This window comes from Rhizoctonia solani, chromosome 4, assembly GCF_016906535.1.
Source record: "Rhizoctonia solani chromosome 4, complete sequence".
Lineage (NCBI taxonomy): Eukaryota > Fungi > Basidiomycota > Agaricomycetes > Cantharellales > Ceratobasidiaceae > Rhizoctonia > Rhizoctonia solani.
In genome coordinates, this window is record NC_057373.1 from 516,373 (window position 1) to 543,289 (window position 26,917).

General features: G+C 46.1%; 7 protein-coding genes across 7 annotated transcripts; 4 read left to right on the top strand and 3 right to left on the bottom strand.

The window, feature by feature from the left end:
* Positions 1–330: 330 nt before the first annotated feature.
* Positions 331–1,193, top strand: RhiXN_00138 (uncharacterized protein; the record flags this gene model as incomplete). Its single annotated transcript, XM_043319957.1, has 4 exons — positions 331–381; positions 430–549; positions 605–817; positions 870–1,193. The coding sequence occupies 4 exons, from the start codon at positions 331–333 to the stop codon at positions 1,191–1,193; spliced, it is 708 nt and encodes a 235-aa protein (XP_043178969.1).
* Positions 1,194–2,496: 1,303 nt separating this feature from the next.
* On the top strand, positions 2,497–3,945 carry RhiXN_00139 (uncharacterized protein; the record flags this gene model as incomplete). Its single annotated transcript, XM_043319958.1, has 8 exons — positions 2,497–2,598; positions 2,648–2,712; positions 2,775–2,831; positions 2,884–3,111; positions 3,166–3,302; positions 3,357–3,478; positions 3,533–3,615; positions 3,663–3,945. The coding sequence occupies 8 exons, from the start codon at positions 2,497–2,499 to the stop codon at positions 3,943–3,945; spliced, it is 1,077 nt and encodes a 358-aa protein (XP_043178970.1).
* A 471-nt stretch (positions 3,946–4,416) lies between these two features.
* RhiXN_00140 (uncharacterized protein) lies at positions 4,417–5,117 on the top strand (the record flags this gene model as incomplete). Its single annotated transcript, XM_043319959.1, has 3 exons — positions 4,417–4,829; positions 4,882–5,056; positions 5,103–5,117. The coding sequence occupies 3 exons, from the start codon at positions 4,417–4,419 to the stop codon at positions 5,115–5,117; spliced, it is 603 nt and encodes a 200-aa protein (XP_043178971.1).
* A 3,080-nt stretch (positions 5,118–8,197) lies between these two features.
* Positions 8,198–12,059, bottom strand: RhiXN_00141 (Retrotransposable element Tf2 protein; the record flags this gene model as incomplete). Its single annotated transcript, XM_043319960.1, has 7 exons — positions 8,198–8,319; positions 8,349–8,596; positions 9,148–9,848; positions 9,911–10,420; positions 10,460–10,814; positions 10,871–11,075; positions 11,183–12,059. 7 exons carry the CDS (start codon positions 12,057–12,059, stop codon positions 8,198–8,200), a joined length of 3,018 nt encoding a protein of 1,005 aa, XP_043178972.1.
* A 3,183-nt stretch (positions 12,060–15,242) lies between these two features.
* On the bottom strand, positions 15,243–16,429 carry RhiXN_00142 (Retrotransposon-derived protein PEG10; the record flags this gene model as incomplete). The annotated part of the gene is made up of 2 exons (XM_043319961.1): positions 15,243–15,596; positions 15,683–16,429. The coding sequence occupies 2 exons, from the start codon at positions 16,427–16,429 to the stop codon at positions 15,243–15,245; spliced, it is 1,101 nt and encodes a 366-aa protein (XP_043178973.1).
* Positions 16,430–19,317: 2,888 nt separating this feature from the next.
* RhiXN_00143 (cuticle-degrading protease) lies at positions 19,318–21,373 on the bottom strand (the record flags this gene model as incomplete). The annotated part of the gene is made up of 9 exons (XM_043319962.1): positions 19,318–19,468; positions 19,524–19,920; positions 19,978–20,046; positions 20,099–20,132; positions 20,187–20,249; positions 20,304–20,406; positions 20,456–20,656; positions 20,707–20,894; positions 21,158–21,373. The coding sequence occupies 9 exons, from the start codon at positions 21,371–21,373 to the stop codon at positions 19,318–19,320; spliced, it is 1,422 nt and encodes a 473-aa protein (XP_043178974.1).
* A 288-nt stretch (positions 21,374–21,661) lies between these two features.
* Positions 21,662–26,588, top strand: RhiXN_00144 (condensin complex subunit 1; the record flags this gene model as incomplete). Its single annotated transcript, XM_043319963.1, has 21 exons — positions 21,662–21,782; positions 21,834–21,912; positions 21,961–22,195; positions 22,245–22,533; positions 22,587–22,710; positions 22,762–22,903; positions 22,959–23,152; positions 23,200–23,827; positions 23,882–24,066; positions 24,116–24,231; positions 24,287–24,423; positions 24,474–24,643; positions 24,694–25,079; positions 25,132–25,337; positions 25,394–25,440; positions 25,489–25,814; positions 25,868–25,956; positions 26,008–26,220; positions 26,279–26,335; positions 26,390–26,489; positions 26,548–26,588. The coding sequence occupies 21 exons, from the start codon at positions 21,662–21,664 to the stop codon at positions 26,586–26,588; spliced, it is 3,885 nt and encodes a 1,294-aa protein (XP_043178975.1).
* Between the last annotated feature and the right edge of the window lie 329 nt (positions 26,589–26,917).

Consider the following 26,917-nt stretch of genomic DNA (forward strand, 5'->3'; position numbering starts at 1 on the left):
GGGCTTCCGCTTTGCCTACAACTGACACAAGGTCAAAGAGCTATTGCAGATTGGATTATTTATAAAGAGGGTGGTGGGACGAGCGACAATATCCATCTCATCTCTTCTACTTGCTTCACTTGGTCTGCGACCGAGTGGTTTCATCTTTGGGCCGGCCTCGAATACTCACTTCTCCAGTCTCTTGCTCCCAGATTTTTTGGTGCCGTGCGGTGAGTGCAATTCATTTATATAATTTCACTCTCTAATTTCGGTTTAGCCTTCATTAAGCTAGTCCTTTACTTTCAATTTCTACGACTTCACTATGAAGCTTCAGTTCTTTGTGTGCTCGTTATGGGAGCATCTTCTGTCGCGGCTCTGCCGTTCTGGGGACAGAGGCAAAATGTAAGCCAATACTGCAGCACAAATGGGGCATATTCTTACATATCACAGTACGACCTTACGGCCCGTGATAAGGCGTCTCAAGCGGAGGTCGAGAATGATATATGCACCTCCACGGCAGTTGGGACTGCCACTGCAGATGCGGTCGCAGGTATTCAATGCAGGGATATAGTCAGTATATATAAGTCGTTACCGAGAAATTTTGTAAACTAACGCCATTTTTCAGATTAACAGTATTCAAGCTATCGATGAAGACGACGATAACGATAACAATGGTAACGAACTCAACAAGCGTGCTAGGCGCCGCAAAGGCCGCAAAGGTCTCTTAGACCTCTTGCGTCGTTTACGCAACGCCCGTAAAGGGCGCAAGGGAAAGGGCAGGAATGGACGTAATAGGGGCAACAATGGAAACGGCCGCAAAACCACTACTACGAAACCCGTAAGTATTCTCTTTTGCGCCTTTAACGACAAGATCTGAGCTCTAGCTATAGGCCCAAACTCGCCCCGCAAAAACTTCAGCAGCAAGCCGGTCTGCTACTCGAAGCGCTGCGACTTCTGCCACATCTACTACAGCTTCTAGGGCACCGGTCACAGCGTCTAGCGCTGCTGCTAGGTCAGGAGCCGGGGCTACTGCCTCGCCTGCCCCCAATTCGGCCCCCGCGCCAGCTGCTGCCCCAACTGAGGCACCGGCAGCAGGTGCCAAGAAGCGTTCTCCATATGAGGACCCCAATACTCCTAAGGCGGCGAAGAAGAAGTATTCTAATAGTACTCCTCCACACATGAGGACTGTCCGTTTCGCCCGCGGTCGCCTCTAGAGGTAGATCTTTGGCTTACTGTAGCATCTGCAACACATCTACCACATGCATTCTACCGTATGTGTTGTGCACAAAACATATAGTATCCAATATAGTAGCCAATAAATATAGAGGTTTTAGTTGAAGAAGCGGCATAGTGTGATGACCGCAAAGCTCCCTTGAGGATGCTTAAAAATGTGACCTAGATAAAGGACGAAGTACCCACAGTATAGTCGTCTCCAGTTACCTATAGAGTCCATTTTGTTCCAGTTTAGAAGACAAGCAACTTGAAAAGGAGCAGCTGGCTGAAGGTGGTATCTCTTTGAAATCCGGTTTCTCCCATTCTCAGCCATGTTCCGAACTGCCTAACTAATTCGTGGTAGCCACCATATATTTATCTTGGCTTTGCGCCAATAAAAACTGCTTGGAAATTAGCTGGATTTGGTTAAGGATAGTGTCCCAAGAAGGCCGTTCACTGCGGTCTCCAAAACCTTTGGTTGCGGTCTCCTATTCCGCGCCAAAGGTGAAGTCATCTTTAAAAAAGCCTGACAAATTTACAAAATACTCAGGCAACGCGTTACTTGCATATATCTACACATGACTTGAGCCATTACCGCTCCGGCCATCCAAGAAGCCAACAAGCAGAGTATGGGGGTTTCGGATTTTGAGTTTACATTGCATAAGGGTGTGTGGAGTGGTGATGGCATGACATTCAGGTGATAGCGCTACTCGGTTTACCCGACCGGGGGTTCCCCAGTGTGTACATGTGGAGGTTGAGCCGGGTCCGGTGATTAGGTCCTGGCTCAGATGGAAACACCTTACATGCAACAATCAAGAGTTTCACTATTCGGTAACGTCTAGACGTGCACCGCGGTGGTAGGGTGCTGTCCATTATCTTGCGGAGGGGAATTCGTCCGAGTAGCGACTTTGTCCTTCGTAATTATAGCTATCCATTAAGAGCAGGTCGTCGATTACGTTGTCCGGCCAACCAACGGCCAACCGCAATCTGTGAGCTTGTGAGGTCTCGTTTCTTCTGGGTCTCCTGTAGAACGAGAAAAAGGCTCTTTAGATAACTCAATAATTACCCTACAAATCTCTCGTACGTTCGAGCAATTACCAGATCCTTCCATCACTTTCCCCAATCCGGTAAGGGCTGTGAGGTCTCCGGCGTAAAGGTCGCCATGACAAATTCCCGAATAAATGACGCAGATTTAGTGATCGCCATCCATGTGGCGCCACTCTATCTCACACTAGTGCGAGTACTTAACAGTCTTGCCCTCCGGAGAGTACACATCCTTCATCTTACCCACCCACCGCTTCCGACATGCCACCCAAGCGCAAGGCAGACACCGAGGACGGGCCTGCTAAAAAGAAGGCTGCGACTGCACCCAAGCTGAAGAAATCCAAGGCACCAAATTGGAATGAGGTCAGCATTGAGATCCAGGTCGTCCTCCATTAACTTACACTTTGAACAGGACTCCGGTTATTCGAATGAGAAGCCGACAACAGAGTGGGCTAGGAAATGCGTTGACCGCTGGTGGTAAATCTTCTCCTGTTAACGTTTGATCGATCTGGCCTTGACTTCTCTGTGATTATAATTAGCCTACTGCCACCCTACAACACGAGGATGACCGAGAAGCATTGGCAAGATTACTACAAGTGAGTTTGTCCTGTATGTCGTGACAATTTCTGTCCTAATTATTCGGTGCAGTGAACGCTCTGCTCTCGACAAGATCAACTCGTCTGGAGCTCCAGAATCGAAAGAAATAGTATCCGAAGAGCTTTGCCAAGATACCTGGAAGATTCTTCGTGGGGCTGCAAGGGATCTGGCTTCGATCGTACTCGGAAGCAAGCTAGATGACGAAGATCGTAAGAAGCACATTGCTCGTACCTTAATGGGTTCGCTGTATTTTACCGAATTGTGGGGCAACGACGAAGGGTAAGTGGGATTTGGCATTCCTGATTTAACCCTATGCTTAATGGTACTATATAGCGACGATACACCCCGTGAAGTGCAGGCCAAATCCCGTCTGTATTCGCCCTTTGGTGTCGGTACTTCCATCGACTTTTATTATTTTTATCATCTCCGGCCAAGGATGTTTGGAAAGGGAGAGAGGTTTGCGTCTTTTTGTAAGTAGACGTCTTTAGTGTTCGAGTGTCTTGCTGAGGTGATGTCTTATTCAGATGCTAAATCCCGGCCAATCGTCGAGATCGACCCTGAAAATCCTACAGCGTGCAGTGCTACCAAACGCAACGCTAATGGAGCCATAAAGGCTACTTCCGATGCGATTACAGTATTTGACCGAGTATGTTATGTTTTTACTTCGACTCTTTTTGTAGCTTACTGATAAACTTAATAGAATGGGAGCAAATCCAAAGGTACCACAGCTGCAAATGTAAAATCATTTGAACAAGCCATATTCGGTGTAAGGGTTGGATGTGAGTACATGATTGAGCGCTATCTTCGCTGAGTACTAAGATATTCTGCAGTTCTCCCCTGAAACTTGTCGAAATTCTCTTTGCGGCGGGGACGGTAATGCGCTACCGAGAACAGGACAAGGAATCCCCGAAATCAGTCTTGGCTAAGTTCCACTACTTTGATGGTGAAACTAACGGGCGAGCCCTCTTGGCTGAGGAACTGAAACTATTGGCTGAACTTGAGGCCAGGGAGCCAGCTAGCCCCGAGGTATGCATTCCTCAACGTATGTTGCTGTTGGCTCGCCAAGGAGATGGTGGAAGCGAGCCGGGCCCCAGCAACCAAGTGAGTGCTTAGAATAATGTACTCAAGTGCCTACTGTGTGTTTGATTTTATGGCAATCGTAGTGTAGTGTTTTTGTAATACATATTTATACATGTGCCACGCCGATTTTTATTCATGCTAAAAACCGTCATTGAGCGCACCAGTGTACAGTCAGATCTCGGCGTCCGCTCGAGCCTGACAGGTCCGGCGAGTATTAGCTTGAAGGTTGTCGCTGTGTTACAGAACATCCTTTTGAGTCAACCGCTGATAAGCTATCGTGACTCGCCTTGATCAAGGAACTGTGGCGTCAGTTGTGTACATTTCCCACAGCCACATCGACACATGGTGGCCGCATGGTTACCATATTTAGAAAGGCTACCAAATGTACTCCGCCCCATGCGGTCATTCCGCCCGAGCACCCCACCAACCGAGCTTGGGCCCCGACTGTATAAGTAACTCCGATCACCAGATCGTAGCTGGAATTACCTTGCCTCCCCCACAAGCATGCCCCCTGCGTCTAACAAGCGACCAAAAAAATTGTCCACTTGTGACGGACCCAACAATGACTTCACCTCGCGTTCCCCCACTTTAACTCCAGAAACACTTGGGCGCAAAGGCTTTCTCGCTTTCCCGGATGAACTTGTCTACCTAATATTGTCTTACTACACCGAGATTAAGATAGAAGATATCCTTGTTAACTCTACTTCACTTCCCAACCACTTTTTGGACCGATTCAAAGCACTTCGAAATCTCTCTCAACTCTGTCAGCTCTCAAGAAAAATGTATCTACCACTACTATGGGAGCAAGTTCAGATCTGCGTGGCCACCGGAGGCGCCTGGTATAGAGAGCACGGAAAAAACATGGAAAGGAAGTCTGAAGGATTATTGAAAAGTCCCCATCTATGGCCATATGTTCGGTGAGTCACTTTTACATTTGTTTTGCTTTTGCCTATTTAATCCAAACACCAGGACCCTCACAGTTTGCTTCACACGTTTTGAACCACGCAAAGTAATCTCTCCGTTCATTCGACTACTCAAAGCTCTACCAAATCTTCAGACCCTTGAAATACCTCACGCACACAGCTCCATGACTTCCATACTTAAAAGCTATTTTGAGGGCAATGTGTTTCCAACTATCCAAAAGGTAGTTATGCCTACATGCGCCCATGAAATACTACAATGTTGCCCAGGTATACAAGAAGTGACTTGCAATGAGGGTGGTGGCGGTACCTTAGTGTTGTGCACCACTGTAAGGTGGGCACACGCTGGTGGAGTTGGGCGCTTAAGGCCGTACTACTACAAGCAACACGTACGTAATCTAACTAATAAGGCTATACTACTTCCGCTTAAGGCGGACTACTACTACTAAACTAATGCGAAGGGGCCTTAGGCCTGGAGGTGTGGTGAGTTAAGGGGTGGTGAGCGTCTGAGTACTACTGGGGGCCTGCTACTTAGCTGGCTGACTAATCCTCCTCAATGAATATGAGACAAGGTAAAATTGACTTGGGATCTCCAAGCAATTTTCCTGCTGTTTATATAGACAAAGGGGAAAGTATATACATGGTCTGTGCGTGAGATAAGGAAGCGTCCATGTGAAAAGAAGCCTGCTGCGGGCTGTGCAGAAGCGTGGATTTCTCCTAAGCGCCCTTGGCACGGCATCTTGGCGCAGCATCTTGGCATAATAAGCGCCGAGATCACGTGATCGAAAAACAAAAGATATCAAGTCCGTAAAAAATACTAAAAATAATAGAAAAATCGTGCGATTCTAATGGTATATGTTAGGAGGTTATAACACTTAGTTAGCGCCCTGGTCAGTGCAGGATGTAGCAGTCTGGAGGTTTTGGAAGGGATTGCTGCCGGTCCATTGCAGATGAAACATCAGTACTGTTGGCAAACTTTTGTAAGACCTTTTTGCTAAGTTCCATCATAGGACTTGTTAATCAGCGCCCCCCATTAAGGCAGGTTCAGATAAATGTTCGGATGAAAGATGTGAGTAAAGGCTGACACCGCATACAAGAACTTCTAATTCAAGCACACACTCCCAGCCCAAAAAGAACATTAAAAGCTTTTCCAAGTTCCCTTCTCTTTGTGTGATTGAACTTGACAGTGGACAAGAAGATGTTGGACCTTTGGTGAAAATTGCAACAGACACGCTACGTAGTTGTGCTATGCCTCCCTGGTGGTTCAAAGAAAACTTGTGTTGTACACCACTGTAAGGTGGGTACGCGCTGGTGGAGGCGGGCGCTTGTGGCCGTACTACTACACTGGCTTATGTAATCTCACTGACTAAGGCTAACTACTAACTACTAAGTTGCTTAAGGCGACGACTAACTATCTACTGTCAATGCAGAGGGCCTGAGGCCTGGAGGTGTGGTAGGTCAGATAAGGGGGTGAGTGCTACTGATACTACTTGGGGGCCGGCTACTTAGCTGGCTGGCTACCTTCTCTAATGTGTAAGAGACAAGGTAAAATTGACTTGGTATCTCCAAGCAATTTCCCTGCTGTATATATAGAAGAGGGTGCACTATTTACATGGTCTGTGCGCGTGAGAAAAGAAGTACAGGTGTGAAATAAGAAGCGTGCTGCGGACTGCGCAGAAGCGTGGATTTCTCCTAAGCGCCCTTGGCATGGCATCTTGGCGCGGCATCTCGGCATAATAAGCGCCGAGATCACGTGATCAAAAAACATGAGATATCAAGTCCGTAAAAAATACTAAAATTAATAGAAAATTCGTCCAATTCTGATGGTGTTATGGATATGACATTTCCTCATTAATCTGTACTTATTTTTAATTACACTAGTAATCTTACAGTAAACAAATGAGATAAAGATGCGAACTAAGGTTTTCAAGGTCCCTCTATCCAATGGTGGCCTTTACAAAACCTATAAACCTCAGGAATACCCTCAATATGCGATGCCTTTCGCATATATGCTGTTTTCTCACTCATTTAAATACATATAAATTCAGCCAAGTAGATAAACAGTAACAAGTAATATTTCTCTTGTTTGTAGTATTTATTATTCAAGATTCTATCTTGTGGCTACACACAGAAATATTCAGGGTCCCCCCTGTCGCATAGGCAAGTGCTCCGGCGCTTAATCAGCCCTTAAGCGCCGACGCACTAAATGCGCCTTTTCTCCATCACCCGGGCATCCCACACTGCCGAATCGCTTGCGCTTAGGTGCGCATGTTTGTGCGCTCCAGAACGCTGGGTCAAACTCCCAAAACGGATAACATTTGGCTGAGTTATGCCCCATTTACTGTAAGTACCCAATGCAGAGGTATCCTACCTTTGGGACTGTTTACTCCAAGGATGAAACACTTAGCCTTGGGACATCTAAGGACCCACACAGGTAAATAATGCCTTGGGGCAAATATTAGGATCTGTTGTTTGTTTACTATGTACCAAAGTATTGGCTCCCTCAAGTGTTTCAGTTGCCACATATACCTCCTGTACCCCTCTTGGTATCAATCATGTATATACTTGTTTGTGCGCCTTCTCAGGGTATAAAAGGACCCTGTGAAGACGCTTCTAATGCATCCATTTTTATCCACTCTTATATATTGACATATACACACAAGCCTTTAACAGCTTATCTGCGCATTTACTTTAGTGATTGACTCACTGTAAATAGCATAGGAGGTTATTCGGCGCACTAAGACCATAGGCCAGTCCCAACAGACACAGGGTAACCTATTAGTGTACTTACTGCAACCCTGTGCCCCTTGACTGTCACAGTTGTTGAGTTCAACATTGAGTATAGTGCGACGGTACTGTAAGGATTGTTGTGATTGAGTGATAGTGTTTCAATCCACCATACCCCCTATATTGTAGATAGCTTTATCTACAATATCTCATAAATCCTAGATATATTTAGGTAAACCCCATAAGTCTTAAGTCTTACTTAAGCATATATAAGTCCCATACTTATTAGGCAAATCCTATAAATCCTGTACATTAGTCAGGTAACCCTCTTACTTAAGGTACTATCCTAGAGACCTTAAGTATACATACCCTAGTCACTTAGGCTTAAGTAACATTAGTCTAAGGTACTATACATAACCAACCACCTGCACTTCATAGTTGCTAGACTATTTGTTAGGAGTTGTTATTCCTGATAACCTAGCCTATATTGTGCATATATTCTGTGCATATATTCTGATTCTTAATACTAGTTCTTAGTTATTCCCATATACCTTTTGTATATAATTCTTTCTTACTCCTGTACTTGCACAACTCTTAACAGATGGTATATGTAAGGAGGTTGTAACATTGCCCCCCCCTTAAAGGCTTTTGGCGGCGTCACGAGCCTTTCTGAGTCTAGCCTGGTTGAAGCGCTTGATCTCTTCCTGGCTGTGTTTTAGTAGTTCCTCGGGCTCCCAGGAGTTGTCTTCTGGACCGTAACCTCTCCATTTATTAAATAAAACCATTTACCCTGTTGTCGCTTGGAGTCAATGATTTGCTCAACCTCGTATTCCTCTTCTCCCTCTATTGTTTCAGGGGGGGGTCGTTCCGGGAATGGCTGGTTTGGGGATTCATGGACTCTGGAGATTAACCCAATGTAAAAGACGTCATGGATCTTCAAGGTTTCCGGTAACTCTAGGCGGTAGGCGTGGCTGGAGACCTTCTTGATGATTTTGAAGGGGCCAAGTTGTTTAGGGTCCAGCTTATTTGAATTGGTCCTGAGTTCTTGTTACAACCTCCTAACATATACCATTAGAATCGCCTGAATTTTCTCTTATTTTTAGTATTTTTTACGGACTCAATATCTTTTGTTTTTCGATCACGTGATCTCGGCGCTTATTATGCCGAGATGCCGCGCCGAGATGCCGTGCCAAGGGCGCTTAGGAGAAATCCACGCTTCTGCGCAGTCCGCAGCACGCTTCTCTTTTTACATGTAGGCTTCTATTCACACACGCACAGACCACATGTAGTTAGTAGTATTGTCTATATATACAGCAGGAAAATTGCTTGGAAACCCCAAGTCGATTTTACCTCGTCTCTTACTCATTAGAGGAGGATATCAGAAGCCAGCTAAGTAGCCGGCCTTAGTCATCTCAGAAGATAACCCTTTATATTCACTCACCACACCTCCTAGGCCTAAGGCCCCCTCATCGACAGTAGATAGTATTAGGGCGCCTTAAGCGCTAAGTAGTATAGCCTTAGAGTAGATTACTTGAGCATTGTCTGTAGTAGTTACGGCCCTAAGCGCCCACCACTAGCGAGTACCCACATTACAGTGGTGTACGACAGTTCTACGTTCTTCCCATCTAGCCAGACTTTTTTGCCTACTGAATACTCCGGTATTATTCCTTTGTCCCTGGCCATCTGTTCTTTGCTCATTCTGAGGGCTGATTCGGCTTCTTTCCATTCTTGGGCTAGTGTGTCTGCCACTGCATCTGCTTCTGGGACGTTGGCTGGGATGTTGGAGGGGTTCATTACCGGGTTTTGTCCATAGACAAGTTCAAAGGGCGTTTTCCCGGTTGCCGCATGTTTGGCGTTGTTGTAAGCGTACTCAGCCAAAGGCAACCAAGTGGCCCAGTCCGAATGATCAGCGGCTACGTAGGAGCGTAGGTAAAACTCAATAAACTGGTTCACTCTTTCTGTCTGTCCGTCTGATTCAGGGTGGTACGCAGAGGAAAACGCTGGTTTGACTCCAAGCCGTTGGTAGAGGGCCCTTAAGAATTTCCCGGTGAAGGTAGTTCCGCGGTCAGAGATTGTTTTGACCGGTAATCCATGAAGTTTCCATACATGGGTGATGAATAGGTCTGCAAGTCCTTTGGCGGTAACCTTCTTAGAAGTGGGGATGAAATGCCCAAACTTGGAGAATGAATCAATTACCACTAAGATAGCATTGTGGCCCTGTGACTTAGGAAAACCGGTAATAAAATTGTAGGATATTGTGTGGAACGGGAAGGGAGGAACTTCTAAGGGCTTCAGGGCAATGACAGGGCGTGAGCGCGGCGATTAGCTTGACAGGTGGGACAACATTCTACCCATTCCTTGGCGGATGACTTCATTCCTGGCCACCAGTAATTACAGCTCAGGAGTTCTAGGGTTCTTTGCTGTCCAGGGTGCCCTGCCAGGGGTGAGTCGTGGAATTCTTTGAGTAGTTGTTCCTTTAGGGCTTCTGAGTCTGGGACAACTAGTTTACCACGATACCAGAGGAGGTCTTCTTCCCAGTCATAATCTCTATATGCCTTACGAATGGAAGGAGGAGCGTTGTCCGCGTCTTCTGTGAGGAACTGGATAATGGACTCAAGGGATGGGTCTTCCCTAAGCTTGGTGCGGATCTCCGTGACAATTTCCAGTTCTTCTTCTGACGTGTTGGCAAAGACTTCTGCGGGGAGCATGACTTCTGGTTCTGAGGGGTTGTTGACATAGTCTGCCCGTCTGGACAATGCATCTGGCTTACCCAACTGTTTCCCTGGTTGGTAGTGGATCTCAAAGTTAAAGTTGCTCAAGAATATGCGCCATTGGGCATGTCTGCAATTGAAGGTTCTGGCCTGCATCCAATATTCCAAATTTCAATGATCTGTGAACACCTGTATGGGTTTGTCTGTTGCTTCTAAGAAGATACGCCATTCCTCTAGGGCTTTGATGATGGCCAGAAGTTCCTTGTTGTGGGTGTCATAGTTTGCCTCTGCCCCTGAGAACAACTTAGACATATAGGCAATAGGGTGTAATTGATTGTCTGGTCCCCTCTGGCTTAGTATGGCGCCCATAGCTACTCCCGATGCATCTGTTTCCAAGTAATAGGGTAGGTTTGGGTTGGAATGGATGAGGACCAGTGACTGGGTGACAAGGAGTTTCAGTTCCTGGAACGCTGCTTCCTCTAGGTTACCCCATGACCAGGGGGTTTCCTTTTTGGTGAGGTTGTGGAGGGGGCGTGCAACCGAGCTGAAATTGGGAATGAATTGTCTAAGATAGTTGACAAAACCAAGGAAGGCCTGAACTTGCTTGACTGTTCTGGGTGTGGCCAGGAAGTGACGGCTTCTATCTTCTTTTGATCCATTGAGAAGCCTGCAGGTGAGATGACAATTCCTAGATAATCTACGGTGGTAACGTGGAAGTGACATTTGGACAGCTTGCAGAACAACTGGTTCTTCAATAGGCGTGATAGGACTTCCCTGACGTGGGTTGGATGGTCCTCAGGTCTTTCTGAGAAGATCAGTATGTCATCCAGGTATATGACCACAGTGACGTCAATAAGATCCCTGAATAAGTTGTTCATAAATGTTGGAATGCTGCGGGGGCATTGGTAAGACCAAAAGGCATAACTAGGTATTCGAATAGGCCATATTTGGTTCTGAAGGCCGTTTTCCATTCATCACCTTCCTTGATTCGAACATTATTATACCCCCAGCGTAGGTCCAGTTTAGTGAAGACTTTGGCATGCCTAAGTTTAGCCATGAGATTGTCCTGCCTTGGTAAAGGATATACGTTTTTATGGGTGACGTCATTCAGCTTTCTATAATCAACAACTAGCCTGAGGGATCCGTCTGCTTTTTTCACAAACATGACTGGGGCACCTGCCGAGGAGGTACTAGGGCGGATCTTGCCTGTTGCTAGCTCCTCATCAATGTGTTGTTTCAGCGCCTTGGATTCTGCGTCAGTCATGCCATAAATTGGACCAGGTGAAAGTTTGGCATCCGGTAATAAATCAATAGCTATATCGTATTCCCTATGGGGGGGTAAGACTTTGAACTCTTCTTCCCCAAAGACCTTAGCGAATTCATGGTACTGTCCCGGAAGGTCAGCTAATGGGTTGATATCTGCTTCTTCTTCGGATGCTATTAGGGCCTGTTCAGGAAACGTGACAAGTCCCTGTTGCCAGTCAATCAAGGGGGATTCCAATGTGAGCCATGTCATGCCAAGGATAGCCGGGGTGTTACCAATGGGGCAAACAAGAAAAGGAATGTGGTGGAAATGGCCGTTGGCCAAGACTGCAAGTTGAACCTGGTGCCATATGCGACCAGTCTGAGATATTGTACCATCTAACATTCTCACTACTTGTGGGTTTTTGAGTAGGGTTTTTGGGATTTTGAGTTTTTCTACTAGAGCGGGGGATATGAAATTGGAGGTAGCGCCGGAGTCTATAAGGGTTTTGATGGGTTCTGCCTGGGAGTTTCTGTCATGACCCATGCCTTTGCTGGCATGTCTCCTGACCAAGCCACCTACTAATAGGATATTCCACAGTCTTTAGAAGGCCGCATATACTCACATATATGCAGTCCAAACTGTCATTACTCTAAGGGCTCATGACTTAGAGACTGACAGTCCACCAGGTCACATGACCTCCCCCCCTCCAGTCCTTTATCAAATACTATACTAAACTACTACGGATTTGAGGTGGGGGGGGGGGGATGACATAATCTCTTCTATAATAATATAATATTCAGACCTTGCCCGCGGGCTCCATTAACATTGGCCCGCGGCTAGGGGGGCGGGGGGAGTGCAACGTCCCCCAGCAACTATATTATTAATATATCACTGTGCATCATATATACTATATATATCTTTGACAGTGGATATATATGGTAATAACCCCTCCAGATATGGGTTATGACATTGAAATCAAGCTGCTTACCTATACCAGTATATATATACATATATATGTGTATATGTATTGCCTATAGGGGATGTAGGGATGACTAATGCCCCACATCAATGATGCATCATATATATGAAGAATGAAGGTCAACCCCTTGATACTTGGATTACCTTAAATGGTAACTCTCCTTCCAAAACAGGAAATACCTAGGTCAAGAAGGTATTGACTGAGGAGTTACCAAATAAGGAAGTCCACCTTCCCTTTTGGGAAGATGACAAATCAACCATGACAAATCCAATCATGCTTAGTCATCAATGATTATGTAATTGATGATTATGTAATTGATGCTGACAAAGATGGAGTAGTCATGAATTTGATTTGACATAGCCACATCACATGATCAAATATGCCATTTCAAATCATGTCCCATTTGTCATGGTAATGCCACTGTCATGTGATTGTGGCTGTGCGGGTGACTGGCTATCCTGGGCCGGATTGGGGAATAGGATTACCATAAAAGGAAATTTGGATGAGTCATATTGGAGTGTGGCTGTGCACACCATGTGGATGACTCACCCTTCTAGAAGGTTCTGGAGCTTCTTTTCTTCCAACTTCTTCCAAATATAGTATCTTCTCCACCGGAACTTCTTTTCACCAGTTCTTTTACTGCTTTCTGATTGGCTAATCAAAGAAGACCCTGATGCTTCTTTGACTCATAGTGCTTCTTGAGGCTGTGCTGCAATTTGAAATATGTATATAGACCCAAGTGAAGCCCAGGTATATAAAGGGGTGGGGACAGCTGCTTAAAAACCAGCTTGTTTTTCCCCCCTGTCTTTGAACCCAAAAACTTAGATAGGTCCAGGGAGGCATGCTCCCTTAATGTGTGAACTTGTGACCATTTATTGGTGATCACATGACCATTGTGTGTAAACATGAGTAAACATTTGATATCATGAACTCTCTCTATCATGATGTCAGAACATTAAGGTCTCCTTCAGGCAATGGAATGCTTTTGGTCCAGCTTCCATTCCCTTATCCTTGCTTAATCAACCATATATCTAACTAGTAATCATACCTTTCCCAAGTCAGCATAGGTCAAGATCATACTACTTACTCAGAAGGGACTGAGTCTTACAACATTGAGTACTACTTCTTACTCTTTCTGAGGGGGTTTAGGGTCCCCCCTCTATCTAGGTCATAGGAATAATAAGGTTCTTGGAGAGGGGAGAGCTTGGTTCAATTCCAGCTAACCTTACCTATTGACATATCTACTTATACTCAATGATCAACAACTTTTCCATTATAAGGAAGAAGTCTTTCTTACCTATCAGTCAACTCTTGCTTCAAGACTACTTGAGAGGATTGATCTTCACCTCTAGCACACAGACATATGGTTAAGCACCCTTTCCATCAGTTTGATCAGTACTTCCTTGGACCATGGTAGGGAGGGTAGAGTGTGTGGTCTGCTAAAAGGCTGGATCATCCCCAGCTAGCTTTACCTCTCCTACTTCATGGTCTTTCATCTGCTTTGGGTCAGTAAGGCTCTTGGTCTAGCTCTATAAGTCTGGTTCAATTCCAGCTAGCCTTACTTGGACCCTGGGAGGGAAGAAGACAGTCTCTAAATGGCTGCAAATATTGGTACTTCCTTAGATCATGGTGGGGATGGTAGAGTGTGTGGTCTGCTAAAAGGCTGGATCATCCCCAGCTAGCTTTACCTCTCCTACTTCATGATCTTTTATCTGCTTCAGGATCAGTAAGGCTCTTGGTCTAGCTCTATAAGTCTGGTTCAATTCCAGCTAGCCTTACTTGAACCCTGGGAGGGAAGAAGGCAGTGATGAATGACTGCAAATATTGAACAAACAGCATTTCATTGAAAATTGGTCAAGTCATTTTCAATCAGTGCAATTTCAGGTCCCCTAAAACTTGCACTAAAAGGGGGATAGAGTAGAGAGAAGAAAGTAGGGTTACAGGGTGGTAACTACTCCAAGGTCAAGAGGAGAGTTACAACCATGTCACTACTTTCAACTAAAGGCTATGGAGGATGGACTATCAAGATGAACCATGTGTAGTTGGCCAATGACTGTTGGCCAATTACTGTCAAAAAATGGGAAATTTTTTTTCTGTCCATTCAGTGCTGGTATCCTGTTAGAGGTAGCTTTCCTCTTATTTTGCACAGATCTAGGTCCCCTAGACTTGTGCTTAAAAGGGGGGCAATGTCATGACCCATGCCTTTGCTGGCATGTCTCCTGACCAAGCCACCTACTAATAGGATATTCCACAGTCTTTAGAAGGCCGCATATACTCACATATATGCAGTCCAAACTGTCATTACTCTAAGGGCTCATGACTTAGAGACTGACAGTCCACCAGGTCACATGACCTCCCCCCCTCCAGTCCTTTATCAAATACTATACTAAACTACTACGGATTTGAGGTGGGGGGGGGATGACATAATCTCTTCTATAATAATATAATATTCAGACCTTGCCCGCGGGCTCCATTAACATTGGCCCGCGGCTAGGGGGGCGGGGAGTGCAACGTCCCCCAGCAACTTATATTATTAATATATCACTGTGCATCATATACTATATATATCTTTGACAGTGGATATATATGGTAATAACCCTCCAGATATGGGTTATGACAGTTTTGGATGTGTAGATCAATGAATAATAGCGGTTTTTTATTTGAATCAAGTCCAACAGAAACAAATTCTACGCAAGTATCTACAGTGTCCTTTTTTGGAGTTGGGGGCTTGGCAGCAGTCCTTGACTTTATTCTTTTCCCGACTCATCCTCAGCTACCTTGGCTACCTCCTTGATTGTAGCTTTCCAGCCATTTGGGCACTGCTTGATTCCATGGCCCTTTTGACCGCACTTAACACACAGCCCTGATGCGCGTCGGCGATCTCTTTCTTCCGGGGTAACATAGTTGGGGTCCTCTGATAGTTGGACCCTGGTAGTAGTGGTGGAAGTGGAGGTGGTTGCGGTGATTGGTGCCTTGGCAGGAGCCTTTTTGGGGTGGTTCTCCTTGTTTTCCCAACAAATGTTGTCAATCTTGATGGAGGCGGCAAATATTGCCTCCAGCTCGTTGGGAATGTTGTCCTTGGTGGACAGGAGTTCCTTCACCTCCAGTGAAGACCACGCGTGAATTGGGCAATGTATGCCTCCTCATTCCAATCAAGCTCCGCAATAAGGTTGCGGAACTTGGTAACATACTCAGACGTGGTGGTTGTCTGAGTCAGCGCGGCGATCTTCCTAGCAGCGGCTCTCTTAGCATCTGGGTCGGCAAATGCCTCCTTGAATTTGGCCGTTAGGGCCTGGATAGTGGTAGGAGGGTTACCCTCGCCCTTGATGATAGTTCCAATGATGGGGAGGGCCCAGTCGGCAGCCTTGTCTGTCATGTGGTATAAGATCCACACGACCATCTGCTCCTCCTTGTCAAACTGATTGCGATGAAGAGCTACCCATAGCATCATTCTATCAAGCCACTGAGTAGCCTTACGCCCCCTGGTGTCCCCTTTGTAGGGATCTGGGAGATCCATTTTGGGCCGCTTTACGCTGGACCCTGCGTCAAAAGGGGTAAGGGATCCCAGGTGTCTTGCAGGCGTTCCCTGAGGCTCTTTTTTGGGCCGCCTTGGTTCTTCCTCTTCTTTGGAGTCAAAGCCCGTCCCTCTTGAAGGCCGGAATGGGGCCTTGAGCCCAGGCCTAATTGTGCCTGGAGTGAGGGTTTCTCCTCCCGAGTGGGTGGGAGGAGTGACAGGCCCAGTCGATGGGCCAGGCTTGGTTTGGGTTGCTCCTTGGTCCTTATCCCCAAGGAGGTCTGCAGTTTCCTTGCATATGGCCCTGAGTTCAATAATTTGCTGGCTCTGGGCTTGGATTTGGTCCTGCAGGGACCCAATGGTGGCTGTGAGGGCTGTGATAGCCTTGAGGAGAGCGGAAGGGGACGGTTCTGGTTCCATCCTTGGCAGGTCTTGCAAAGAGGGAGATGGGCTGCGAGTGGGTGGTTGGGAATGGGATGGAACTGAACGGCGACTGGAGCAGCTGGAAGGACGGGAGTAGGGGTGAGGGACGCCAGAGCGTGTGGATGGAATATTGAAAACGGCGTGGGGGAGATGGTGCCTATATCAGGACTTATGGGCGGTTTTTGTGTAGTATGTGGGCGCTAAACCTTTGCGTCAAGCACCTAGCGTTGGATAGTCCCTACAGCAAATCAACAGATCTGGCGATCGTGATATGAGCGGGTTTTCTACAAGCGGGTGTTTCAGCTGACTAAGGTTGCTAACTACTGTGTTCCGGCAAAACACATGGTATGCGGGGGATTAGGACTCGTCTGCCTTGTAGCAATTTGGTACTACGTGGGGGTGGGGGATTTTTGATTATTATATCCCGCAAAGTGGCCCCGATCACGTGATTTCCCTTGTGCTAGTACAGGGAGCCTTCTCCTTGTCGATCAAGCCTACAGAAAGTCGATTTTACAATGTCGTACACCACTGTAAGGTGGGTACGCGCTGGTGGAGGCGGGCGCTTGTGGCTGTACTACTACACTGGCTTATGTAATCTCACTGACTAAGGCTAACTACTAACTACTAAGTTGCTTAAGGCAACGACTAACTATCTACTGTCGATGCGGAGGGGCCTGAGGCCTGGAGGTGTGGTAGGTCAGATAAGGGGGTGAGTGCTACTGATACTACTTGGGGGCCGGCTACTTAGCTGGCTGGCTACCTTCTCTAATGTGTAAGAGACAAGGTAAAATTGACTTGGTATCTCCAAGCGATTTCCCTGCTGTATATATAGAAGAGGGTGCACTATTTACATGGTCTGTGCGCGTGAGAAAAGAAGTACAGGTGTGAAATAAGAAGCATGCTGCGGACTGCGCAGAAGCGTGGATTTCTCCTAAGCGCCCTTGGCACGGCATCTCGGCGCGGCATCTCGGCATAATAAGCGCCGAGATCACGTGATCAAAAACATGAGATATCAAGTCCGTAAAAAATACTAAAATTAATAGAAAATTCGTCCGATTCTGATGGTATATGTAAGGAGGTTGTAACAACTTGGAAAGGAGACTTTGGCGTGAACAAAGATGATGAGGTTGATTTTAACTTGGGCTTAACTATCAATCAGCGACTAGTTTGAGTGGTTTGTTTTGATTGACTCAGGTGGCAGTGGCTTTTGCAGCGTGAAAAGTGGATGCCAGCACAATTTGTACCAATCAAATTTGAAGAGTACCCAGTATCATAACAACTTTAAATAACATAGGCTAAGTTAACCATGTCCACAATGCAGGCACAATGAAATGGATCTTTTTGTTATAGTTCATTACCCCATCTTAACTACAGCCTGTTTTAATATACGTGTGATTTGAGCTGGGACCCCCAGCTTAAGAATGACCAACCACTGAAATGATTATTGTATTAGATGAGTACTTATTTTTTGGAGTAGTATTACAATTAAGACTGTCAAAATTTTACTCCTCACAGACATCACAAATTATGCACATGTAAATGTTGCACAGTCTAAGGACCAAATAATCTCCTGGTGCCCAAAGCGCCCATAATACAGTATTGGACAAAACCTCTCACAAGATTTTTGAAATTTACTAGTAGTGCCCATATCTCAGTTGTCCTTGTAGCTAGCAATATGTATATACTACTGAATGAGAGCCAGAGGTTGGAGCTATTTATCAAATGCTCAAACGTGTAAATTAAACAAGTTGTTGGGGAGATATGGGAGAAACAATGTCATGGTAGGGTGTGAGAGGTTTTGTCCCCAGCAGTTCTTAATCTAAAAACTCTACCAGTACTTCTCCCCTATGAGGAGCTGAAACAAGGTAGCTATATATTTACTTAAGAATGTATTTATACTATTTTACTACAGAGTATCAGCTTGAGAGCTGCTTTGCCCATGGCAGGATAGGAAGGGTTGTATTTGGGGACTGATTATAAGAGTATGCTCTGACAGATGACTGACCACACTTGGGTTGCTACTTAAGCTACTCTGTGCAGCTAGATGAAGTCTAGGATAACTGTATGATATAGCTTTTAGCACTCTATACTGGGGTTCCTGTGTCCTAAAAGCTATATCATACAGTTATCCTAGACTTCATCTAGCTGCACAGAGTAGCTTAAGTAGCAACCCAAGTGTGGTCAGTCATCTGTCAGAGCATACTCTTATAATCAGTCCCCAAATACAACCCTTCCTATCCTGCCATGGGCAAAGCAGCTCTCAAGCTGATACTCTGTAGTAAAATAGTATAAATACATTCTTAAGTAAATATATAGCTACCTTGTTTCAGCTCCTCATAGGGGAGAAGTACTGGTAGAGTTTTTAGATTAAGAACTGCTGGGGACAAAACCTCTCACACCCTACCATGACATTGTTTCTCCCATATCTCCCCAACAACTCGTTTAATTTACACGTTTGAGCATTCGATAAATAGCTCCGACCTCTGGCTCTCATTCAGTAGTATATACATATTGCTAGCTACAAGGACGACTGAGATATGGGCACTACTAGTAAATTTCAAAAATCTCGTGAGAGGTTTTGTCCGATACTGTAACATAGATCCTTGGTCGGCTATGATACTTAATCCGGTGAGATAAACCTATTTATTGGACACACTTTAATAGTAGTACGATTGCCACCTGATAACTTATAAGTAGTTTCTATTAGTATACATATACATGCGGGCAGTTTTTAGGCGCTGTATATGCGGCCCAATATCGCGGTCACTTTGGTAGGGCTTCAAGGGAACTTGTCGAAGAAAAACACGCTCGTTATGGATATTCCATCGTCAACACACTACTGTATCCTTTTGAAGAAATTTAGGTACACATGTATTTGACAAAATCTACCACCTGGTAGCGAGTAAATTCGTAGTACCAGAAGGAACTCCTGTGACCACAGCACGAGCATGAAGCTTGAGATCTGATGAAAGCTGGGCGGGCGATTTGTTTCCGTAGTCTCCAATCGCAGCAGCCAGTATACCAGCAACGAAAGGTCTATCATATTTCGTGTGAGCTTCAGTATACTAGTTGTTTGTGTTTAGACTCTTACGTAGACATTGAGGTTCCGCTAAGCGTATTAGTAGCACTTGGATTTCCGATCCACGCGCTTAGGATGCTCACACCAGGCGCCCATACATCTATAACGGAACCGTAGCTTGAGAACGATGCTCTTCGGTTGCTTGAGTCCACGGCACCAACAGTGTTGGCTGCAGCCACGCGAGCTGGGCTCTCATTACCAGCATCAACATTGGAACCGCCCGCTGCGACAGTACAGTGGACACCACTGCTAATCAGATTATTGACAGCAGAGTCGACGGCATTATTGGCACCCCCTCCAATCGAGAAAGTGGCAATTGACGGCCGACCGGAAGATTGGGCTGAGGAGATAATGTAGTTGATCCCAGCAATGACATCCGAGATTGTACCAGAGCCAGAGTCGGACAAGACTGATGTGGGTTTAAACATGAGCCAAGGGTACGTTCCTGATAAATTGAGTGTCATACCTTTGACAGCGATGATATTGGCGGAGGTAGCAATGCCATAATTAGCTCCAACCGCGATAGCCGCAGTATCTTTCAGCAATAAGTTAAGGGCCAGATAATTGCGTAACACATCATCACTCACGAGTGCCGTGGCCGTTCCCATCGGCATTGCTGTACTAGTAAAGTTTGATTGAATCTAATGTACCAGTCACGCACAGTTAAGAACCTACCCCGCCAAACGTAGCACCCCATCTGGCACGTCCACCAAAACTATTGTGAGCAGTATAAATTCCCTATAGTACCTGACTAAATTAATGCTGGCAAGAGAAATGGCCGCATACACTTACGGTGTCAATACTGTACACATCCACGCCCGCTCCGTTGGCACGTTTGGACAACTGACCGATGGACTCGTTTGCTGGCCTGGATTCACCCAAGCTCTCCGGAGTCCTATATGAATCTTTTAGATATTCTTCTACGTATCATAAATTCTACTCACTCATATTGAATGGTAAAGATCCCATCCTCAAGGATGTATTCCACATCGTTGGATTGACGCACAAAGTCAAGATCCTTGCCTTTGAGCTCAATAGCGTAACCGTGAAAGGCCCGCTCATACTTGTATTTGACTTTCGAGTCAGATGTTTTCGAAAGCAACTTGGCAATATGGGAATCCTTGGACACGCCATCCTTGAGTTTGCTAGACGACTATAAGCACATCAGTAGCTCATTTAGATAAAAGTATCTTACATAATGTATGAATTAGCTTTGACTGGTCCAGCATGCTTACTGATAGGAACATTGAGAACGGGAGCGGCATGCACCGCCAAGGTAGCATATAGACATGCAGCAGTAAGGAATAAAGTGCAGATCATGGCAGCGTTGACACGAGGACCAAGAGTCCAGGTGAAGAGTTTACGAAGGTTTAAGGATGGTAGCTATACTGTCTAACCACTGCATGCAGAAATACTCTCATTGTGATATTATATATCTGGTGGGATATTCATCTGATCTATGGCATCAGTGATCGATATCTACCATGGCATAGCGCCATAAGTGCACATGCGCATGGGCATAGTTCTTGTCCGCCGAAGGTTGAGCTCCACATGGTCATATACCATACTTGCAAGATTGTACCCAGCCCAGTAGAAATTAAGGAGAATAAGCCCACTCAACTACCAAAGTGGAACTGTCCGCTTACCTGGATGGTAGACAGAGAACGCATTGCCACATGCTTAGCTGGAACAACTTCGACGTCGAAGGTGGATGTACCCTCGCGGTCGGTAGCGATCCGATGTTCTATTGTCATTAAGATCAAGATGGCACTAGCCAAAGCGTAGTTTGAGAGATTTAAACTTCCGAGAATCCTCGAAATAGGCTGGTTGGTGGTAATCTGAATAATGGGTCGAATGCGCATACGCTCACAGATATCTCGATCAGAACAGATCCCGACCAACACTATTCCTAGATGTACAGAACCAGATATCGGCAGCTTTAGCTTAGTTATTCACTGGTTAATATGACGCCATGAATGCACAAGATGGCTCTTGTGAATTGATGATACCGGTCCAGACCGACATCGAAGATTTGGCAATTCCGGCGCTAACGTGGGTAAGTCACGGGTTTCGCGTATCCAACACGGACCCTGAATGGTCCCAAACATTGTCCCGCCACACTGGCTTCCCTCCCTCAGCGCAGGAACAATATGGGCGAGTTCCAGTTGTTGAACGAAATTCAAAAGCTACAAAATGTAGAAAACTACTCAATTCCCAATGAGCACGAGGTTGGTGACATGGACGAGAGAGCAATCACTAGGATTCTGGAGGGTGAGCTGTCCAAACGCCTTTGTTATGCCTTTGTTACTTACGACCTCACAGGAGCTGTTGAGACAGTAGCAGATAATCATGAGACTCTTTCAGACCCGGAGGTTTTTGATGTGTATAGGAGTTTACTCAAGTACGCGCGTCTTTAGCCCGATTAAATTTATCTAATAACTATTGCCAGGCACCCAGAACACCTCTCAGGGGGACACTTATCCAAAATGTTGGACTCTTTGCTCTCTGGGTTTCAGGCCGAGGCAAACGCCGCTTCTAACGACATCGATGCTGATGACCATGAGTCATTTTCGCACCACCGGACTACTCTGGAGATGTATGCTTTTCTGTTACATTGGTTTTGTGTCACGGCGGATAAGCAGGGGCTCAAGGACGAGGACAATGGGGCTGCAGCGAAGCCCAAGGTGGGTCTTCTTCCTACCTTTGATTGCATTCTAATAAACAGCTCCCCAGAGAGGTAAAGGGAAGGCCGCCGGAGGGAAAAGAGCAGCGTCTTCCCGGGCCGAGACTTGGTCGTGGGCAGAGGCTGCGCCTCAAACACTTTCTGTTGTCGGAAAGATATTGAAAATCAAGTCAGGTCGTCTCTGGGTGTCTACTCCAGAGCGGCGCGCGTTTATTGACACTCTTACCCGACCGGCGTATACGATCACCGAGTCCGAAACACTTATGAAGGACGAGGTAATTCGTGTGAACGTGTACAAGGTTATATGTATGGCAGTCAAGCACCATGACCACGCTCAGAGTAGGTGACGCATGTATTTTATCCCATTCGATTTGTTACTGACAAGTCACTAGGTGCACAGACATTAATAATGCAGTCCGTTCAATTGCACGAACACCTTTCGGAACCTATGGCTGAGGTGCTGAGTATCCTCGGGCGCGACTTTGATTATCCCCAATTGACCGAAGCGATCATGAGGTGAATGCAATGGCTCGGTTTTACGGAAAGCACTAACCGGTGCTTTCATAGGGAGTTTGGAAACAAGACCTTCAACGCACAGGATACCAAAACCCCTAGGTCGTTCAGCAAATTCTTGTTGCGACTGACTGCCGAAGTACCTCGTCTAGTTTTGACGCAATTTCCGCTTATACAAAACCACATTGATAGCGAGGTCAGTTCACTTTGTTCAAGCAACTGAATATCGTTGTCTAACTTGGCAATCCAAGTCCTATACAATGCGGATGGCTCTAGTTGAAATAATTGGTTTGCTCATCAAAGAAGTGGCCGAGGATGAACTTTTTGAGAAGGAGCGGAAGGAAAAACGACTCAACTCGCTGTTCAGCATCCTAATTGCTCGCTTTTTGGACGTTAGCACATACGTTCGTGCCCGACTTTTGGCGACTCTAACAAGACTCTGCGAGTTAGTCAGTTTTATTTTGAATTGGTTAAAGTCTAATGGTTTCGCAGACTACCAAACAAATTCCCTACCCAAAGACTTCGAATGACCGTGGCCGTCGTCTGCGCACTCAAGGACCGTGCAAGCACTGTTCGCAAAAATGCAGTCATGTTGTTGACCAAGCTCATCCTTACACACCCGTATGCTTTGATTCATGGTGGCCCGTTGAACAAGGAGGAATGGGAAGCTGGATACGCTAAGGTGTGCAAGGACCTCCAGGCGCTCGGTGAGGTGGAGCAGGGGAGGATTGAAGCCGAGGCGGAGGCGACAGAAACCAAAGCGGAGCAAGAGGGAGACGAGATGGAAGTTGATGGGGAGGAGGAGGAAGGTGAAGATGAGGAAGGAGATGAAGGAGATGAAGGAGGCAGGAAGAAGAAGGCCAAGAAGGTCAAATCGGAGAAGCCCTCTGCACCAGCACTTGATCTCACAAACGTGACCGAAGAGCAACTCCAGGGAAACGACGGCGCCCGATTGAGGCTCACTAAAAAGTACTATGCCGATGCGCTGAATTTTATCCAGCACGTTGAGTTAGCAATGGAGAACATCGAGGAACTCTTGACTTCAACCTATAGGTCCGAAACTCTAGAGGCAATCGAATTCTTCCGCGTATGCCATGATTATGAGATAAAAGCTGCCTCTGTAGGCCATGTTTCTTTAAATTCTATTGCCCGGTCTAATGCGCTCGTTTTCTAGAAAGGTATTAGGGACATGATTCATCTCATATGGAGCAAAGATACTGGAGGGAATTCCGACGAAGAAAAGGAAGTGAAAGGCGTTCGGTTGCGCTTGATTGAATGCTATAGACATATCTATTTCGACCCTCGCGCTGGACTGGACCCGAAGTCCCAAATCAACCGAGTTGCAAAAAATATGATCGAGTAAGAGCTATGACCTATTTCAATACCCGGGGCTAACGCATTGCACTAGACTAACATATAATTCCACTGTGGCCGAACTGACGTCCTTGGAAGAGCTCATGCGAACCATGGCGGAGGACAACCAGATTCATCCGGACATCATTACTAAGCTATGGCAAGTGTATAGTAAGTTGTGATGTGATTACTATTTTCTCGATTCTGAGATGTTCTCCTAACATAGGTACCGATAAGGATATTCCTAAGGCACAGCGTCGAGGTGCAATTGTGGTCCTAGGGATGATTGCTGTAGCAAAGCCAAAAGTCGTAACGGAGAGAATCGATACGCTTTTGCATGTTGGACTGGGTCCTCTGGGAAAGGTGAGTTTCTTGCACGCATGCGTGTTACGTATGCTAATCTAGTGGAATAGGAGGACCTCGTGCTCGCCCGATATACATGTGTGGCGTTACAGCGCGTTAGCGGGAGTCATAAGAAGGTTAAGGGGTCACTTGAGGACAAGTCGACTCGTCTGCCAATGACAAATATTGTCTTCACTCGTTTGAGAGATGCGATTGAACAGCCGAGTAGTTCTAAGGAATGGTAGGCGTGTATCTGTTCAGGTGTTGCTTTACTTGACCAGAACCTTTTAGGTTTGGCATGGCCGAGCAAGCTATTAATACAATCTATCAACTTGGAGAGCAGCCGGACACGCTTTGCTCGGAGTTGATTAAGACGCTTACCAGGCGTGTGTTTGCACCCCCTGCCAAAACTGCGCCGCCGCCAGCAAATAACGACGAAGACGTTGAGATGGCTGAAGGAGATGGGGATGAGGACATGACCCCTCGAGCTCCAGAATCTACCCAGAGCGCAGCCATCCCTGAACCTTCGCAGCAACCAGCTCAAACTGGGGACATGGGCAACGCATTCCACCTTAGCCAGCTTGTGTTTGTTGTCGGCCATGTTGCGTTGAAACACATTGTTCATTTAGAACTGGTCGAGAGAGAGTGGAAGAGAAGAAAGGATGAAGCTGCAAAGGGTGAGCATTCCACTCGCTCCAAAAACCTCACAATTGACCTTAGCCTCAATAGCCGAAAAGAAACCTACCAAGGGATCCAAGGCGGCAGCAGCATCGACGACGGATGATATTGAACAAGTTGCCGGAAACGCAGAGGACGATATCGGCGATACGATTTTGCAGATTCGCGAGCATGAGTTGCTTACGGGCCCAAATTCACTCCTGGCCTTGTATGGACCAATTATAAAAGAGATTTGTGGAACTCCAAAGTCCTACAAGGTATGTCTCGATGTTTCCACTTCGGACACCGGCCTAACCCATGATGGCATTACAAGAATCAAATTCTGCGTATGGCATCCACGCTTGCACTCAGCAAGCTCATGTGTGTCAGCTCCAAATTCTGCGAAGACAACCTCATGCTTCTGTTCAGACTCATGCAAACGTCTCGAAACCCAATCATCCGAAGCAACATTATTATAGCACTCGGCGATGTGGCTATATGCTTCAACAATATGATTGACGAGAACAGCGATCGTCTTTACGATGGATTGTCTGATCCCGACTTGACGGTCAAGAAAAATACCCTGATGGTGTTGACGCATTTGATTTTGAACGGGATGATCAAGGTCAAGGGGCAGCTCGGGGAGATGGCCAAATGTTTGGAAGATGAAGATAAGCGCATTGCAGATCTTGCCAAGCTGTTCTTCCAGGAGCTTTCAACAAAGGATAATGCGATCTACAATAACCTCCCCGATGGTATGTTTCTTTCATCGCGTTTTAGTCTGGGTATTAACATGGGTGGACTTCAGTCATTAGTCATTTATCAGTTGGAGAGCATTCTGTCCCCGAAGAGGCTTTCCAAAGCACCATGTCATACATCTTCAAGTTTATTGAAAAGGTTTTGCTTTTCTTTTCTGCGTCCTTACTTATCGCTCACACGGGACACCAGGAAAAACAAGCAGAAACTATTGTCGAGAAATTATGCCAGCGTTTCAGATCTGCAGCTGAAGAACGGCAATGGCGGGATATTGCGTTCTGTCTCTCGATGCTTCCTTACAAGTCTGAGCGGTCTGTCAAGAAACTCATCGAGGGATTACCATTCTATCAGGATAAATTGCACGAAGAGACTGTGTTCATGAGGTTTAATGAAATCCTTTCCAAGGTCTGTTCCACCTGTGTTAGTCGGAGATAGTTGATTTATTCGAAATGACTTGTGGTAGGCGAGGCAGAACAAGAGCCCGAATAAACCTGACACGGAACTTAACGAGTTTGAGGCTGTAGGTTTTTCCTATTGAATGGGGCAGAGCAGATGACTAATGACAGAATTTTAGATCCTTCAAGAACACAAGAACAAGGGCGAACAGGACAACGAGCTCGCGAAGCGCACGGAACATAACGTCGCTGTTGCACAGAAGCGAGCAACCAAGAGATGTAAGCTATTTTTAGCCCTGACATTATTGTGTACGTTTCTGATTACGCATATACACAGCTGCGAGGAAAAGACAAAAATCGACACACGATGATGATTAGATACCCTAGGTTTCGATGGCTCCGGGATGGGTCCTTTTTATTTTATGTTTTGACCGGTGTAATATATTTGGTCGTGTGTCCAACGTGCCAATTGCAGTTTTGCGTGCAAGTAGTGATCGCCAGAAGACGCCCCTGGATAGAGTTTGAAATGACGACTGGCGACGATTAAAACATCACGTGCATATTTCACACCATCTAAGCGGACACGTAGCGGCGGCTGGTGACATCTTGAGATTTGTACTTGAACTTGACCAAGCCACTCGTTTGCCTTGCTGGCACTTTCTCCCCCTCCCTCTTTCCACATTGGTATACATTTACCTCCGCGTATA